This window comes from Camelus dromedarius, chromosome 10 (genome assembly GCF_036321535.1).
Source record: "Camelus dromedarius isolate mCamDro1 chromosome 10, mCamDro1.pat, whole genome shotgun sequence".
Classification (NCBI taxonomy): Eukaryota; Metazoa; Chordata; class Mammalia; order Artiodactyla; family Camelidae; genus Camelus; species Camelus dromedarius.
This window is the reverse complement of record NC_087445.1, coordinates 72,473,227-72,489,450: the sequence shown is the minus strand read 5'-3', so window position 1 is coordinate 72,489,450 and position 16,224 is coordinate 72,473,227. Positions and strand designations below refer to the sequence as shown.

At 52.1% G+C, this 16,224-nt stretch overlaps 1 protein-coding gene across 5 annotated transcripts; it reads right to left on the bottom strand.

Annotated features, from left to right (window-relative positions):
- Positions 1–20: 20 nt before the first annotated feature.
- On the bottom strand, positions 21–15,969 carry TBC1D13 (TBC1 domain family member 13). 5 transcript variants are annotated; one of them, XR_004136401.2, is made up of 13 exons: positions 15,834–15,969; positions 14,757–14,830; positions 13,244–13,284; positions 12,586–12,647; positions 12,331–12,430; positions 11,411–11,493; positions 9,431–9,590; positions 6,171–6,381; positions 5,472–5,635; positions 4,329–4,489; positions 4,101–4,158; positions 574–3,088; positions 21–484 (listed from the first exon to the last, which is right to left on the bottom strand). XR_004136401.2 is itself a non-coding variant. In XM_010984255.3 (12 exons), the coding sequence occupies exons 1-12, from the start codon at positions 15,854–15,856 to the stop codon at positions 3,023–3,025; spliced, it is 1,203 nt and encodes a 400-aa protein (XP_010982557.1). In that variant the 5' UTR covers positions 15,857–15,969; the 3' UTR covers positions 486–3,022. The 5 variants fall into 5 exon arrangements, 3 of the variants coding, with proteins under 3 accessions (XP_010982557.1, XP_064346664.1, XP_031306491.1); XM_010984255.3 differs by lacking the exon at positions 21–484 and having other exon boundaries at positions 486–3,088; XM_064490594.1 differs by lacking the exon at positions 21–484 and having other exon boundaries at positions 486–3,088; positions 4,329–4,426.
- Positions 15,970–16,224: the final 255 nt, after the last annotated feature.

Genomic DNA, 16,224 nt, shown 5'->3' with positions numbered 1-16,224 from the left:
TATTGAGAAATAGCGACTGGTTTGGGGCATTTTTAGTATATTAGATAAAACAGTATATAGCCCATACAAATAAAATCATACAGCTACTTGCTCACAACCTAAAGGGGGTAGACAATACACAAAGCAATACATCAGGAAAATGACAATTACATAATACAAATTACATCTGCAAATAAAAGACTAACATATTATCAGTGCCAGATTGTGGGCTATGAGTGACTGGTTGAATTTCAATGTTTTTCAATTAAAAAATAACTTGCTATGAAATCATGATGTAATACCTTCTGCCCCAGTCCACACTCCCTCCTCCCCTCAGCCGCACATTGCAGCAGTTAAATGAGCGTTGCTGAACAGGGTCTTCAAACAAAATTTCCTAGCCTTTTCCTTTGACTACTGTAAGAGCCTCCTGACTTCACCTCTGCTCAAGTATTTTTTCCTGCTCCGAGGTCTGGAAGGTTTCAGCCCATCACAGAACCAATGCCCACTGCAAAGAACACATGATTTATTAAAGACAACTTGTCAACAGCATTGGTTCAAAGAATGAAACAAATGAAAAAACAAAAGCAGACTAACATTCTGATCCTTGGAGTGAGACTTGCTGAATTCATACAGCCCATTCTTTAGGTATCCAAAGTCCTGGGGGCAGCTTCCCAGGCAGGAGGCTTCGGGATCTCTGGCTCTCTGGGGACCTCCGTTGAGTCTGGGGAGGGGAGACTGCCAAGCACAGGTCCTCTCCTCAGGCAGTATCCACTGGGGAGCTCAGTCTAACATGGACATGGTCCCTGTGCTTTTGACCTTCATCCCAGGGTCAAGGAGAGGGCACTGGACCAATGTCTGCCACTGAGGCAAATTAGATGCAAAGATTTCAAGTAGTATGGGCGCAGGAAGGAAGGCAGAGGGACAGGCAAGAGGGAATGCATCAGATGTCCTGGGCAGTGTCTGCTGGGTCCCTGCCTGTGGCCCAAGCCTTAGGCTGTGAAGGTATCAAGTTGGAGCTGAACGACCAGCTGACAAGTTCTGGGAAGAGGGTGAGCCAGGCTGGTGGGAAACAGTATGCCAGGTCTTGGAATCTGGCAAGGATACCAGCCCTCTCGTTTCCTATTCCCAGTTCTGTTACAGAGCTCAGAGCCCTTCTAGCCAGGACCTGCTAGAAAACCAGGAAGGTCCCAGAGGCAGGGAGAGGATGCTGACTCTGACCTTGGAAAGTCAGGAAGACCATGTCTCCAACTCATACACCTTTCCAGCCCCACCCTTCGTCCCCAAATCAAACACTTGCCAATCTGCAATAAATAACCAGGAGTCTGAATAAATAGTAAAAAATTGCCCAAATAACTGTTGGGAGAGGAGGCAAAAGGGCACGTGCATGAAGTCCCAGAAGCAACCAAGGTACAGCCTGGAAAGGAGCCGCCTGGGGAAAGCCGTCCCTGGCCCACAGCCAGGAGTCCTAGCCGTCAGACTCAGGAAGGCGCTGGGGGGGGGGGGGGCTGAGGACCCCTGCTGGCCAGTCTTGAGATGAAAAGGACCCTTGCTACATTCCCCAGCCTTCCAGGCGCAAAACACCTGCCTCCTCACAGCACGAGAAAGGGGGCATGGTCAGAATAAGCCCACCCCTCCACAGCCCAGCAGTAGGAGTACCCAGCTGCTCCCACTCAGTATGCGCCTGCCCCAAATCCTGGGAACAGCCCAAGCAGGTGCCCAGAGAAGGGCCAGCACCTCCTCCACCTCCCCTGCCTGGGGAGACCTGGCCTTCCTGGCACCAACAGGACCCAGGGCCTTTAAGCTCAGCTCTGCCTGGCCCAGAGAGGCTCCTTTTGGTCCCGCTTGCCCTTGACAGGATTCGCCTGCCCTGGGCCAGGACCTGGAAGACATGGAATGACTACATCTCAGAAGCACCCGGATCCAGGGTACTGAATCACCTTCATGTCCTCTTTGAGAGAGAAGGACCTTTGGGGGAAGCTCTGGAGGACACAGTTCTCCCTCTCCTCCCTCCTCTGTCCCTGGGCTGGAGGGTGAGAGGCTCAAAGCTTCATGGGCCGTCAATTCTGTGACAGGGAGCAGGTTTCCAAGAATTCTGTGGTGGGGAGCAGGTTCAGGGCCCTCAAGTGAGGCACTGTGGACTGGGAGACCTGGGACCCTAGAGCTGGGAAATGGGAACAGGGTGCAAAGGCCAAGGTTGACCTCCAGGAGCTTTGCTCAGCCTGACTCTTCATTCTGTCTCCAGGGTTCACAGGTGTGGAGGGGAGGAAAAAGGGGAAGAGGCCGGGGATAAGGCACCCCAAGAGAGGAGGGCAGAGGGAGAGCAATGGAGAGAAGGGCAGACAGAGCGAGGGCCACACACACCCTCTGCGGCAGAGATGGAGGGAGAGATGAAGAGATAGAGAAGGTGAAACAGAGACCCAGAGGGATATACTGCCCGCCATGCACAGACATACACACACACACAGATGGAGGGGAAGCACACACCTGGGGGATTAGAGACACATACACCAGCCTATGGCTACACACACACAGACGCACATGCTCAGTGGGAAAGGGACAGAGGATGTGACCTGGGCCTGGCAGCCTCTTAGCTCCTTCAGTGTCACCCTCCCCGTGGAGAAGCCGGAGCACCAACCCCCAGAAGTGGTTTCTGGCTCATTTGCCAAGCACCTCCTGGACCAGACCCCAGAAGACAGAGCAGGAGAGGAAGGGAGCCGCAGAGCAGACACCAGGAGGGGCCCCTGCCAGCCCCCAGCCCCCCATCTGCCCCAGCCCCAGGAAACAACTTCATGAGCTCTGCCTTGCTCAGCAGCCTGGGCAAAGGGTCCCAGGGTCAGAGTGGGAGGAGCCAGGGCTCGGTGTTAGGAAGGAGCGTGGCGCAGCATACCCCCGGTGGGAGCGGCCAGGCTGAGAGGCCTGGACAGGCCAACCCTCAGCTTCTCCCTCAAACCCAGCTGGGATCCCACAGGCTTCTGCATGTCCCAGAAGCCAGGGCACACGGGTCGGTGGCTTCTCTCCCAAACCCAGGCCTCTTGCCGCCAGGCTACTGTGAGTCTTGGAGTTCCTTGGCTTTCTGTAGGATCTGGCAGACGTCTGTGATGGGGTAATCCTGGGCAGGGAAAGGCCGACAATATGCCGCTGAAGCCAGCTCAGCCTTCACCACCTCTGCCGCACCTGGTCCTCCCCAACGGACCCGTCACCATGCTGGACCCTGGGCCTGAGCGGTAGGGACCACAGGATACCAGACACCCCCAGTCTGTCCAAACCCTGCGTGGAGCTGTTGCTACACCCACTGCAGCACTAACTTAATCAACCCAAATAGCCACCACCCAGAAGGTCTCACAGCCCCATCCCTATGACCAAGACGCCCCACCTTTCCCCACATCCTGCTGTCGGACCCTGAGCTCTGTTCACAATAAGCCTGGAACAGGGTCGGACACTGTCCATACATGAGCTCACAGGGTCACCCTAACAGCCCCCGTTTTACAGATCTAGTCAATGAAGTTATTGAAAACCAGCCCCAGGCCAGGTGTTGACAAAGAAATTAAGGCCTAGAGAGGTTGCCACTTGGCTTAGGTCACATGACTAGCACAGCTAAACAAAGATGTGAACCCAAAGCTGAGTGACTTTTTTTAGGGGGGGTAATTAGGTTTACTTATTTTGGGGGAGGTACTGGGGATTGAACCCAGGACCTCGTGCATACTAAGCATGCGTTCTACCACTTGAGCTACACCCACCCCCTAAAGCTGAATGACCCGAGCCTGTGTTGTTAACCACTAAGGCCCACACTTTACTTCCCCAGGTCTGAGCATGATTACCAACAAGCATTATTACCATGTACCGGGTAATAACGCTGTGCCTCAGGTGTGATTTATTTATGCAGAGAACTTGGTTCAGAGAAGCCAAGTCATTCACTCAAGGCCCCACCACACTCAAGGGCAGTGGCAAAGCCAGGAGCCAACCCAGATCTAAACCCAGATGTGCACCAGAAGTCTGGACTCCTAAGCCCCGCTACACTCTCCAGACCCTGACCGCAGGCCACCACAGTGGCCGGCGTGGGGTGGGTGCCTGGTAAGTGTCTGCCTCATGGCTAAAGACTAAACCTGCCTAAACTCCATTACCTGCAGGAGCCGCATGTTTACGGTGAAGTCCCCTTCCAGCAACTGCTCCCGGATCAGTCTAAGAAAAACAAGCAGCAGAAACGCTAGGCCCCGAGGCCACTGAGTGCAGGCCTGGCCAGGCCCCTTCCTGCTTCTTCTGCACCACCCGCAATGAGTTTGGTTTGAGGCTCATCTGAGAATCCCAGAGGCTCACTCCCTGCCCGCCCCTCCGCTCACGGCCACACTCACATGAGCATAGCGCAGCAGACGACGAGGAGGAACTCAAAGCGGTTGTCATCGGCGAAGAGGGAATCCCAGATTCGGATGACATCTGGCAGCAAGAACTCCTGGGAGAGCAGCAGTGTCAGCCAGCGGAAGGCAAAGAACTGGGGCTTGATGTTCTGCTCTTGCTGGGGAGACAGAGGTGTGGGGTGGGGCGCAAGAATCCGTGTTGGCTGGTTGCCATGGCACACCACGCAGCCTATTAGACAGGAATTCAGATAAGCACCCAACAGAGGACCCGGCAGGCCAGGTGTGAGTGCCGGGCACACTAAGGCGGGGATGGCTCCGGGCGGCCCAGGGAGCCTCGCTCAGAGAGGTAGCTACTGCTTGCGGCTAGCTGATGTCAAATTGTCTGATTTTTTGAGAGAAGCCAGAAACCGAAACTTTTATATAAGCTCCTTAGATTTATAAATGATGGCCCAAATTCTTTTAAAACACTATATAGATTCTAACTTCGGATTTATGGACAAAGAAACCATTTTTGGGCACTTACTACAAGCCTGGCCTTGTGCTTAACATGTTAAATATCCCTCTTATTTACTCCACACAAGAACCCCATGAGACAATTCTTCCCAATAGAGATGAGCCCTCTGGTCAGCCACAGTGAACATCACTAACTGAAAAAGCATGTCAGAAAATAGCAAGACACAATTCCAAAGTTGTTTAAAAAGATATGTTTATATATATTTTCTTATTCACAAAAAGGTTTTTATTTATAAATAAATGTATTTTACTGAACTGTTTCCTGAAATAAACATGGAATGCCACTCCAGTAATTTTTAAAAATAAAGTTCACACTTCCTCTCCCAGAGGACTCTAAAAGGCCGAACTAACTGTATACAGTGACTGCCCTGCACTGTGCCTGGTACACAGTCAGCACCGTATCAACCTCCTCTTCACCCCCAGGTACTAGGCTGCCACCATCCGCTGCCTCAGTCTCCCAGCCCCTCCTCGGCACCGGGGTCCACGCCCCCTGGCAGAAGCAGCCACTTCAGTCCCCAGACTCAAGCCAGACCTCACCCTGGGCCTGGGATGCCCAGGAGCCTGCTCCCCTTTGCCCCTTTCTGTCGGTCTGTCTGCCCTGGCCCACGTGGCCCTGGGGGTTCTCACCAGTTTCATGTAGAGTTCCATGTCCTTATCCTTCAGGGTGGAGTACACCTTTTCCATCTTGTAGGTGATGCCACATTGTGAGTCGTCAAGGCTCTTGATGAAGTTGTCCCGGATCTCGGCCATGAGGTTGGTGAAGCAGAAGAAGGTGTCTGCCTCCGCGTGCTCTGGGAGAGTCGGGCAGGATGAGGGCAGCTGCGAGAGAGCGGGTGCCCTCCCGAGGCCCATGCCGTCTTGCTTTCATCATGAGAGCCTCACAGTCAGGCTGCATCCCTTCTCTGTCCGTGTCCACTCTCCACCCTCAGACTAAGGACATCACTTCTTTCTTCTCAGATTCTGACTACACTGCACACCTGCTTAGCAACTGACTGCATGCTCTTCTGATGGCATTTTTCACATCATTATTTATATAAATCCTTTCTATTATCCAGCTTCCTGTATATATAGCTTATCTCCTCTATCAGAAATTCAGTTACAAATATCAAGAGGTCAGTAAGCATCTAACATTCTAGAAAGTTCGAGCTAGAAAAGATCTCAGAGATGATCCAGGCCAACCCCCTTATCTGACCAAGGGGCAATGGATGCCAAAACAGGGAAGTGAGCTGTAGTCTGGTAGAGCCCACTAGCCCAGCTTCCAGCTTTCCTCATTCCATTTTTCTAGAAGGCAGCAACAAGGATGTGGGAAGGCAAGAGCCCATTTACCTTTCCACTCGCTGTTGGGGTCAGTGGCAAAGGTATAGTAGAGGGGCCCCACGATCTCATTCATGCCCTGCACGTAAGCGATGCCAGGGTTCAGCTTGGCGTAGATGAACAGAATCCGCTCCACCACTTCCCAGTGGGCCTCACAGCCGTTGGGCAGCACCTCGTACTCGTTCAGGGATGATGGTGCCGAGTTCTTGTGTGGGGAGCTCATCTGGGGCGAAAGACGAAGAGCCCATTAAGAAGGTGGGCGGCATTACAGACCATCTGTTCCCACCAGAAATATTTACCATTAAGCCGAAGCTTAATTTCCATCTTACGGGCAACACAGGGCAGAGAGGAATGTGTCCACCGCCACCAGGAGGAAACAAGCAGATAAATCCAGAATGTGGGACATTCTACAAGACTGCTGGACTGAAATCTAATTTATGGTGATAAAACCCAGAATAGTGCTTATCTCTGAGAGAAGGGGTACTGATTGAGAGGGGGCATGAAGGAACTTTCTGGATGATGGAAATGTCCCATGTCTTGATCTGCTTGGCAGTTACATAGGTGGATACATGAGAAAAAATTCATCCAGTTGTATACCTAAAATGTATGCATCTTACTGTGTGTAAGCTACACTTCAATTTTAAAAAAAATGTCAAAAACAGACCACTGGCTAAGACTCTTCAAAAAGTCAAATGTTGGGGGTAGGGGAGGGTAGAGGCCCACTCTAGAGCAAGAGACTAAAGAGACGTGACATCCCAATGCAGTGCATGAATGCTGACTAGGTCCTGGTTTGCATTTAAAAGAAAAATATTCTTGGCACAACTGAGGACATCCAATCATGGACTAGATGTTAGATGTTACTATAAATTATGGTTAATTTTCCTAGATGTGACAGTGGTAAGGAGGAGGATGTCCTTATTCTCAGGAGATGCCTGCTGAACTGATTAGAGGTAAAAGGTCAGAATGTCTGCAACTTACTGTCTGCATATAACACATACACAACATGACAAAAGGTTAACAACTGCTGAATTTAGGTGGAAAGTATATAGGTTTGCATTGAACTCTTCAACTTTTCTCAATGTTTCAAAATTTTCATTAAGAAAAAGTTGGGAGATTAACAAAGAGATGATGATTCCTTGCTAAAAATTCATGCAATAGGGCAGAGGTCCCCAACAGTGGCTGCCCACTGGGAGCCCTTGGGAGCTTTGTAAATATTCAGGTACCTGGGGTTAGCTATATGAGAGCCACAGGCAAACCCACGCAGGGACAGAGTACGAAGCAGTCCTGGAAGCCAAGGGTCCTGGGGACATTAAGGCCCCTTTTCCACTATATATACCACTGTATTATGCACATGGATACACGTATACATGCGTGTACATGTGCACACACACAGCACTAATGTTTACTGAGAGTGTTCTATGTGCAAGACAGTACTCTAAAAGCATTCCTCTATTTATGCTCTGAACAACTTAGAGCATTCTCTCAAAATCATTGTTTTTTTTTCTTTTTCAAATGGAGGTACTGGGGATTGAACCCAGGACCTCATGTGTGCTAAGCATGCGCTCTGCCACTGGGCTATTGCCCTCCCCTACAACATCATTTTCAAGTTGAGGAAACTGAGGCTCAGAAATGTTAGGCCACTCGTCAGACATCTCACATTAAGTGGTGGCACCAGACTTACACCCAGACTGGCTGACTCCAGTACTTGAGGTCCAGGCCTCAGAGAATGCCCACTGCTTTCCCAGCTTTCCAAGAACCTGTACAGCCATGACCTCATTTCATCCTCTCTGCATAAGCCAGACAGGGCGGAAACAATTACACCATTTTTCAGAAGAAGGGACAGAGACCCAAGAAGGTGAGTCTGGTGTTACTTGCCCAGGGTCAAACCTGCCCAGTCAGCTTTAACTCAGACTGCCCACTCATCCCTAGGTCCAGAGATCTAGGGATGAAGCTTGTGGTCGGTCAGGTTCTCTGCCACCAGGACCAGGTCCAAAGGTTCTTGGCCCCCAATTACTGTAGAAAATGAATGACAGAAGCCAGGTCCCCATTCTACCCTGCAGACAGGGCATCAGTAGCCAAGCAGGAAGGCTACCCGCACAGCAAGCCATACAGTCATTTAGCCAAGCATTCATCATCTCCTGACACACTCAGTTCTGCTGTGGGCATGTGGACCCCTGGGATCAGCCAGAACTGCCTGTCACCCCTGTGGTGAAAAACGGCTGCTCTCCTGGAAACACAGAGCCCTGACCCGTCATTCCACTTGGGGAAAACACGCTTCTGCAGTAGTACCTGCGTCTAGCTTGTTGGAGGTTACAGAGAAGGATTTTTCCATTGTTGGAGGACAATGAAAAGTTTTGAGGAACAAGTCAGAGTTCCAGGTACCAAAGCAATAGGTGTAAGTTAAGGAATAAGAAAATATACTTGTTTAGCTATAAACAGCTTCTCAGAATCACAGGAATCTGCTAGAAGATTGAGATTCAAAAGCTCAGCCTAACTTGGCCAGCACAGTCCTTTCTCCTCGGTCTAGTCTCTCACCTCTCTCCCAGCTACACCCTACCCCCACCCACCCATCCTTCCCTGGACCCTCCCAGGCAGCCTCTCCACCTCCATTCCTGCCCCCTTCAATCAATATTCCCCCAGGGCCCGCAGCAGTCTTTTGCAAAGACATACTTGAATCACAGCACTGCCCAGCTGAGAATGCTGCAGGGGTCCCCAGCCCTCAGGATAAAGACCCGAGTGGCCTCATCACCACTCACCTCTCCCGCACCCCCCAGCAACCCTTCCCTCTTCCCTACCCCCACCTCATGCTGGACTCCTCCCTTCCTTGAACACACCCTGCTCTCTCCTGCCTGAGGACAACCACACATGCCCTCCTCACTACCTAGAAGGCTCTTTCCTCTTCATCCTTCCAGCCTCAGCTTAAATGTCACTTTCCCAGGAAAGTCTTCCCTGACACTCAGACTGGCTCATCATTCCACCCCATCACTGTTCTCCTCACACTTGTAATTACTTTTCCGAGAGCCATCTCCATCGCAAGACCAGAAGTATGGCTCCTTTACTGCACAGCAGGGCCCTCACCTGGCACCCGTTACACCCAGCCTTTGATACCTGACTTTCAGAAAGAGCCCAGAGGTGGCCCTGGAAGGACCAAGGCTGCTTTGAGTAACAGGACAGATGGTCAGGGGCCTGATGGCCTGTGGGCAGTAGTCCAAGGGAAGCAGGAAGGAAAAGGCTTTCACAGGGAGTCCCTGGGCCCCCATGTTGCCTCTCACATTTGTGACCCCACTCCGGTTCCGGGCCACCGTCTGGGATTTCAGTGTCGTCTGTTCCACCCGCTTACGAAGGGTCTCAAACTCATTCTGGGGATCCAGGATGAGGAGGCAGGGGTACTCAGTGGCCCTCTGGAAGAAGGATATGTCTGGGCACAATCTCCTGTCAAGAGGGAACGGGAGAGTACTGTTACTCAGAGTGGAGGTTTGGGGCATTCCATCGGCACCTTGCTGCCGGGTGCCCCAGCATTCCAAAAGCCAACTGTGTGTATGTATGGTTTTTAATTAATAATATTTTATTTTAAAAACAAGTTTTTAAAAAGCAATACAGTCACTGTATATGTAAACATACCCATACATCTTATGTGTATTTGCAAATAGATACACACACACACAAACACACTCACACACACACATATTTTTAAGTGTCCTTAGGGTCTTACAGTCTAACTTCTCTCTTAAACCACAAACATCTTTCCATGTCAAAAATATCTAATTTGTACAGGAATATTAACTGCCTTATGGATTAAAATGGTAAAAGAGGTTAAGTTACACATTGTACAACAGATTTTACAGCTGACGTGGGAAGATGTCCAAAACAGAGTCAGAGAAAAAAGGAGGTTGAGAGACAGTCTCTAGAATGTGATCAAGAAAAAGAAAAACAAACACTAGAATGTGATCAAGTTTTTAAAATATACATATTGCAGTGTATGCACATTTTTCAGACTCCTTATACACAGCACATTGCAACCTTGCCCTCGAAAAGCTGAATGACGTGCCACAATCACTATCAGGGTTAGAACCTGTTCCCCAGGACTAGGTTCAAGACGTGGTTTCTGACTTAAACTGGGACATTAAAACACCTCGTGGGTAGAGCTGCCCCAAAACCAGCCCAAGAACGAAAGAGGCAAGCACCCCATTCCGCAACCTGGCCGAGCCACTCTGGGCTGGGGTCCCACCGGGGCCGCCTGAGCCAGGGCCTGGGCAAAATGGGCACAGGCAGGGAGCAGCACCCGGGGGGGTGAGGAACTGGGACACAGCTAACAACTGGTAGAACTAAAACATGGCAGACGGCCTCCAGAACCCAAGCTCTAACCACCTGGCTCCACTGCACACAAGGCCTCCTCGCTCCCCACCCAGCCATGTGGGAGATTCCATCCTTGCCAGACGCACCAACCTAACAGGACAGTAGAGCCAGCGTCTCCGCGTTTCTCCACCAAGTCGAAAAGCACACACATGCACACAACGTAGCTCACAATTAAAAAAAAAAAAAAAAAAAAATTTCTGGCCCTGTCACTCGTATGCTTAAAGTATTTGTACAATTGCCCCATGTCCTTGGGATCAAGTCCAAGGTCTGACCCCTGCCTGCCCCCGGTGTGGATCTCACACTGCTCCTCCAAAGGGCCAAGCCCCATGGGTTCTCAGGGCCTTCCCACAGGCAGCTCCTCGCCCACCATGGCCTTTCCCTCCCTCCTCGCTGGAGCCCCCACTCCTCAGATCTCAGCTGAAACAGGCGAGGCTTCCCGAGCACCCTGAACCACCCTGAGCTCTGTCTTCAGAGCATTTACCAGAAATGTTAGTTACATAGAAGGTCTATTTTACCGAACATCTGTGTCCCCATCCTCCCCACCAGATTCTAAGCTCCTTAAGGAGAGGGACCATGTCTATCTGTTCCAGGCTCAACCCTGAGCTTGGCACTGAGCCTGCCACCGAGGAGGGCCTCAACATCTGTTCAAGGAAGGAGCAGAGAATCCCTAAACTCCAGGGCCACAGCTGCAGCTCAGGCAGGGAGAGGAGAGCCGGGCTGGGGATGGGGCCTGCAGTGCTGGCCCCATCCCCAGGCCTGCTATCGCTGGGGACTAGACTCAGCTACAGGGACAGCTGACCAACACTTCCTCAAACACCCTGTGGGGCCTGGGCTGGGAAGGGACAGGGCAGAACTAGAAAAAGCCCAGAATTCCTACGGGCCAGCTCCCAGCTTACCGGACATCTTTGTCGATCTGCAGCAGCACCTCGTTGTCCCTGAAGTATGTGTTCCAGCGGCTGTCAGGGTTGGGGTTGAGTGGCTGTGGGGAGAAAATGAGCTGCTCTGTCCTCAGCCGGATAGGGCCCCAGGAGCAGACACCAGTCTGGGGGCTGAGCAGTGCCCGAACCAACATTCCCACCAGAGACCCAGCTGTGGCCAAGACAGACAGCGAGCAAGTCGGGGGGCAGCACAGACCTCCCGCAGCCTCCCAAACCATGACCAAACTCCACACCCAGTGGACGAGCCCTGCAGTCTGCTCTGAGCCCCTCCTTGCTCTGCAGGGACTCTGTCTTTTCTGTCCACAGTTCTAGAACGCTGCATGTAACAGGTGCTCACTGAATGCTTGCCGAATGAATGAATGTTGTCTCATTAGGTCTCTTCAAATCTAATTCATCAATACTTTGAGTTGCCAATTCCAGTCCTTGGAGAATCTGCCTGGGTCCAACCATCTCCACTTCCCAACTGTGAAGTGCCAGGGAGGAGCTTGGTATTTGTGGGCAGGGTGAGGCTTCCTCGGGGCCACAGAAAGGCCGTTTATCCTCACCCCAACCCTGCTCTGATTCCTTTCAACTATAAAATCACAGAACCTTCCTCAAGGAAGGGGGATGAGGAGGAAAGGAGACAAGGCACAAAGAGGCTCCATGCTGCAGGCACAGCGCTCCCCAGACCCCGGGCATCACTCCTATTTCTGACCGGGCCTGGGGAGAAGCGACAGCCTTCGGGAGCTAAGCAGCCAAACACAGAAAGGAGGTACTGGGAGGGCCAGAGAGGCCCACGAGCAACTGCACCCGGCCTCCGGGTGAGGGACCTAGTCCACCCCAACGCCCACACCCCTCCCCACTCCGTAGCCTCAGTTCTCACCGCTGATCCTACTCACATGGTCCTCAAAGGTCACATCTTCCCTGGACACACCCATGTTGGCCTTGGCAATGCCAGGCTGGATGATCATTTCCCTCAGGAACTGAGAATACAGCTCCCTGGAGGAGAGGAGAGGAGAGGAGAGAGGGATGGTTCCCAAAGGTCTTGCCCAGGGAGCCCGAGCAGAGCGGCAGCAACAGGAAGCAGGACTGGCTCAGTCTGATACTGCCTGATACAAAGGCCCTCCCGGCATCCCTCTTTCGCAGGGTCTCACCTCTGCTTAGCCAGGATGGAGCTCCAGGAGGCTCTCTCCAAGGGGAGGTAGTTCAAGAGAATCTACACAGGGAGAGAAGAGTAAAGTTCTGGCGCTCCCCCAGCCCAACCCTGGACAGTAGACAGAGGCTGACAGGCCTCAAGGAAAATGTCTGATAAAGCCCAGAGAAGGCAAGATGCGCTAAAACCCAGGAACGGAGACGTAGGCTGGGGGCAGTCTCCCCTTCCTCCCCGCTGGCTTCCCCCTCCTTTATCCCAAACTAGCCCTTTCCACTGCTTTTCCTCACAGACTCTTTCAAATGATAACAAAACCTTGTGCTCAAAGGGGCTGGAAACCTGAACACTGGACTTCGGCTCCCACCTCAGAGACAAGCTTCAGGCAAAGCACAGCCTTTTTTTTATCCCAATAAGCATCACTTCCACTGCACCGTCTGGACCAGGAAGCAGAGAGCTTCACTGGCATTACAAAGTGTTCCATCCCCAAGGGGATCCTGGAGGGGATGCCAAGAGAAACAGAAAACCCAGAACTTCCCAGAAAAGTTTCCTTGGACAAGCAAGGAAAGGCAGAGAACAGGAAGAAGGGGCCAGGGGTGGGGGCAGCCCATGCAGGAACCCAGGGACTCTCAGCAGAGCAGAAGCCCCACCCCAGGCACACCCACCTTCCAGCAGAGGCACCGCAGTCCGCCCTCACAGGGGATGCCTGTGGACACAGCAGGCAAAGGTCACGCCCCCGTAGAGTCCCAGAACCCCCAGCCCTCCACCTCAGAGCCAGCCAGCAGGCAGTGGAGTGGGCAAGAAGTACGTCTTCAAGAATCGTTTCCTGCCAGAAAGATCACTAGCCTAGATGCTAATCCTGTGTATACTTTCTCTCCAGGATCCTTGCCCCCGGGGACAGAGCTCCCTCCATCTCTTCCCCAACAAAGTCAGGCCTATTGATATAAACAATGACGGCTCGGTGACTTCTCCTTCACAGCATCCCCCACAACACTATTGCATAATATAATTTGTATGTTTATTTAACATCTGTAACCCCTGCTACTGGGTATGCCCCAGAAAGACGAAAACCAAATCTGTCTTACAGTCCCAATACCTAGCACAGGGCACAGCACACTGCAGGTATTCCACAGGTATTTGTGGAATATAAACTAAGCTGCAAATGTGCTTTGTGCTTTACAGACATTATTTCATCTAATCCTCATTATAACCCTAGTAAGTAGGGAAGATCAGCATCATTATCCTCATTTTATAGATAAAGAAACTCATCTATAAAGGCAGAGCAATCAAGGACTCAAATATAGGTCTGTCTGACTCTAGAGTCCAAACTCTTAACCACTACCGCAGACTGCCTCCCCTGAAGCCTGGCAGATTCTTCAGCTCAGCACAGATTCCACAACCCCTGAAGATCTTCAGGGCCTATCACTGCTGAACAGAAAGACAAAGGTCTCCTGAAACACTGGCAGGAACTTCACTAAAGCAGCTGTTGCTACGGTATCCCTACTATGGTGAACAGGAGCTAACGCGCCCACCTCTGAATTCGCATGGGGATGAAGGGGCAACTCAAGCATTCCTTACTGACAAACTTACAAGGGCAGAGCAGTCATGGGAAGCTACACCAAACACCTTCAGGTATTTTTAAAGACAAACAAAAGTCTCCGTGCTGGAAAGTTAACAAGGCCAGGGAGGGCAAAGTCAAAAACTGCTGGAGGTTAGCTCCTTAAAGTCAGTGTCTCAAGGCTGGAATTTTATCATTAACCAAGTTCACTGTTGCCTCAGTTGGCTTTGATCCTAAGCCAGGGGGAGAACCAGGAACCACTCTGCAGCTAACCAAACTCTACAACACAGGAAGCTCGTTGAGGAATGAGGAAAGACCTGACCTTGGCTCAAGAAGCTCCCCCTGTCCCTCCAGTTACTCTCAGGAGGCAATCAGCATCATTTATAGACCAATAAGCACCATGTTTAAGGCCTACAGGCATGCTGTGGCCACCACTGCTCTGGGAACCCCCTCCAAGCTCAGGGTAGTCACCAGTTGTTCAGTTCCACAGAATCTGGAGAAGGCCCCAAAAGGCAGGCTGGCTCCCAGAACTGGCCAGGTGTGGCCTTGGGCACCTTTCCTTCCATCTTGGTCACAACACTGCTCTAGGAAAACCCTGAAAATGGAGAGTTGCCTCTTACCACTAAAACTGAGTTCCCGAAGCTTTTCCAAGGCAATAGTGGGCTCCTTCAGGACATCCTGGAAATCTGCAATCCTAGAAGGAAGGGAGGGGAGGCAAATTAAGCACAACCAAACCCCAAGATGACAGGATTAGGGACCACCCCTGAAGCTCACACAGCTTCCTCACACCACCAGTCCCCAACCTGCTCCTCCCTCCCCCTCAGGACATAAAAATAGCAAAGCTCAGTCAAGGTCCAGTCCAAAGGCAGCTCTGGATAACTATATATCACTTTTTCCTCTAAGACCAAAACCAGAGATATTCTTGTCTAGAGGTTTTCAAATGAGCACCATGAAATTGGATACATTCTAATACTTATGGAGCTGGCATTTATTGGGCACTCCCTACTGGCCAGGCCCAAACCACAGTGCAACTATCTGAGCTCAAAGAACCCTAGGAACCAGGAGTAATTTGATCTGTAGACAAGGACCTGTGTAATCTGCACGCAGCAGTCCAGGCTCAAAGATATAACCATTAGAAGACCTCTGGGCCTCCCTTCAGGCAAGGACAAAAGGTTTAAAGAACAAGCCCCGGAGGAAAAGTGAAGAGTGAGCAAAATTAGCCAACGCTGCGGGATTTGGCCTGGGGGAGAGGACAGACTGGAGAATCCAGGTTTTCTAGCACTTCTAGTAAGAAACGGCAAGTGGGACGCGTTTGGATAGAGGAGGGTACTGGGGCAAAGGGTTAACAAGGGAGAAAAGGACGGGCGGTGGGGGCGGGATGGGGCATCGAGGCCTTGGATGATGAAGACACCAGGGGAAGGGGAACCAGGGATCCAGGGTGCCGGGGGGAGAGAGAGAGAGAGAGAGAAACAGAGGAGGGGCGACGCCGAGGGGCAGAAGTGACTCCCCTCTGTACCCGCCCAGGCCCACCACAGGCAATGAGGTTGGAAGGTGGGCGCCCGAGACACCCCCCTGCCAGGGGGATGAGGGGAGTAGTTCCAGTCCCTGGCCGCATCCGCGCGCCCCCTCCGCAAGGCAGAAGGGGCAACCAGGCCAAGGAGTGGTCTGGCTGGTCGACCTCGGTGGCCCCCTCTTACCGGCTCTTATGCAGACTCGACATGGTGTTGACTTCCGGATCCCCCTGCTGCCTCCGCTGCCTCAGCCGCCGCCGCCCCCTAGGGACGCGGGGCGCTCGGCAAAAGCCTCCGACCGGAAACGCAGCCGCAGGCGCGCGCGTTCCGCTCCGCCCCGCCCCGCCGGGTTCACGTGCCATCCCTTCTCCCGACGCCCGCGGCTCGGCGGGGTGGGCGGGGCAAGAGGGCGCTAGGAACACGCCTCCCGTCCCCGCTCCCTCAGTTCCCGGCCCGCAGAACTAATGACCCAAGTCTGAGGACTAGCTGGTGACCCGCTGTACGCTTTAGAGCTATTCCTTGCCCTTCCCTGGGCCTCAGTTTTCAGTTACGCAATATACCTGTCACCCTGTCCTCT

Bases quoted from the DNA above. Each gene is read 5' to 3' on its own strand.
- TBC1D13 (XM_010984255.3), bottom strand. From the start codon at position 15,856: ATGTCGAGTCTGCATAAGAGCCG. The intron at 9,591-11,410 runs GTAAGCTGGGAG...CCCTCTTGACAG, and splicing joins CAGATCGACAAAGATGTCCG to GAGATTGTGCCCAGACATAT. The intron at 6,382-9,430 runs GTGAGAGGCAAC...CTTTCGCCCCAG, and splicing joins ACCGGAGTGGGGTCACAAAT to ATGAGCTCCCCACACAAGAA.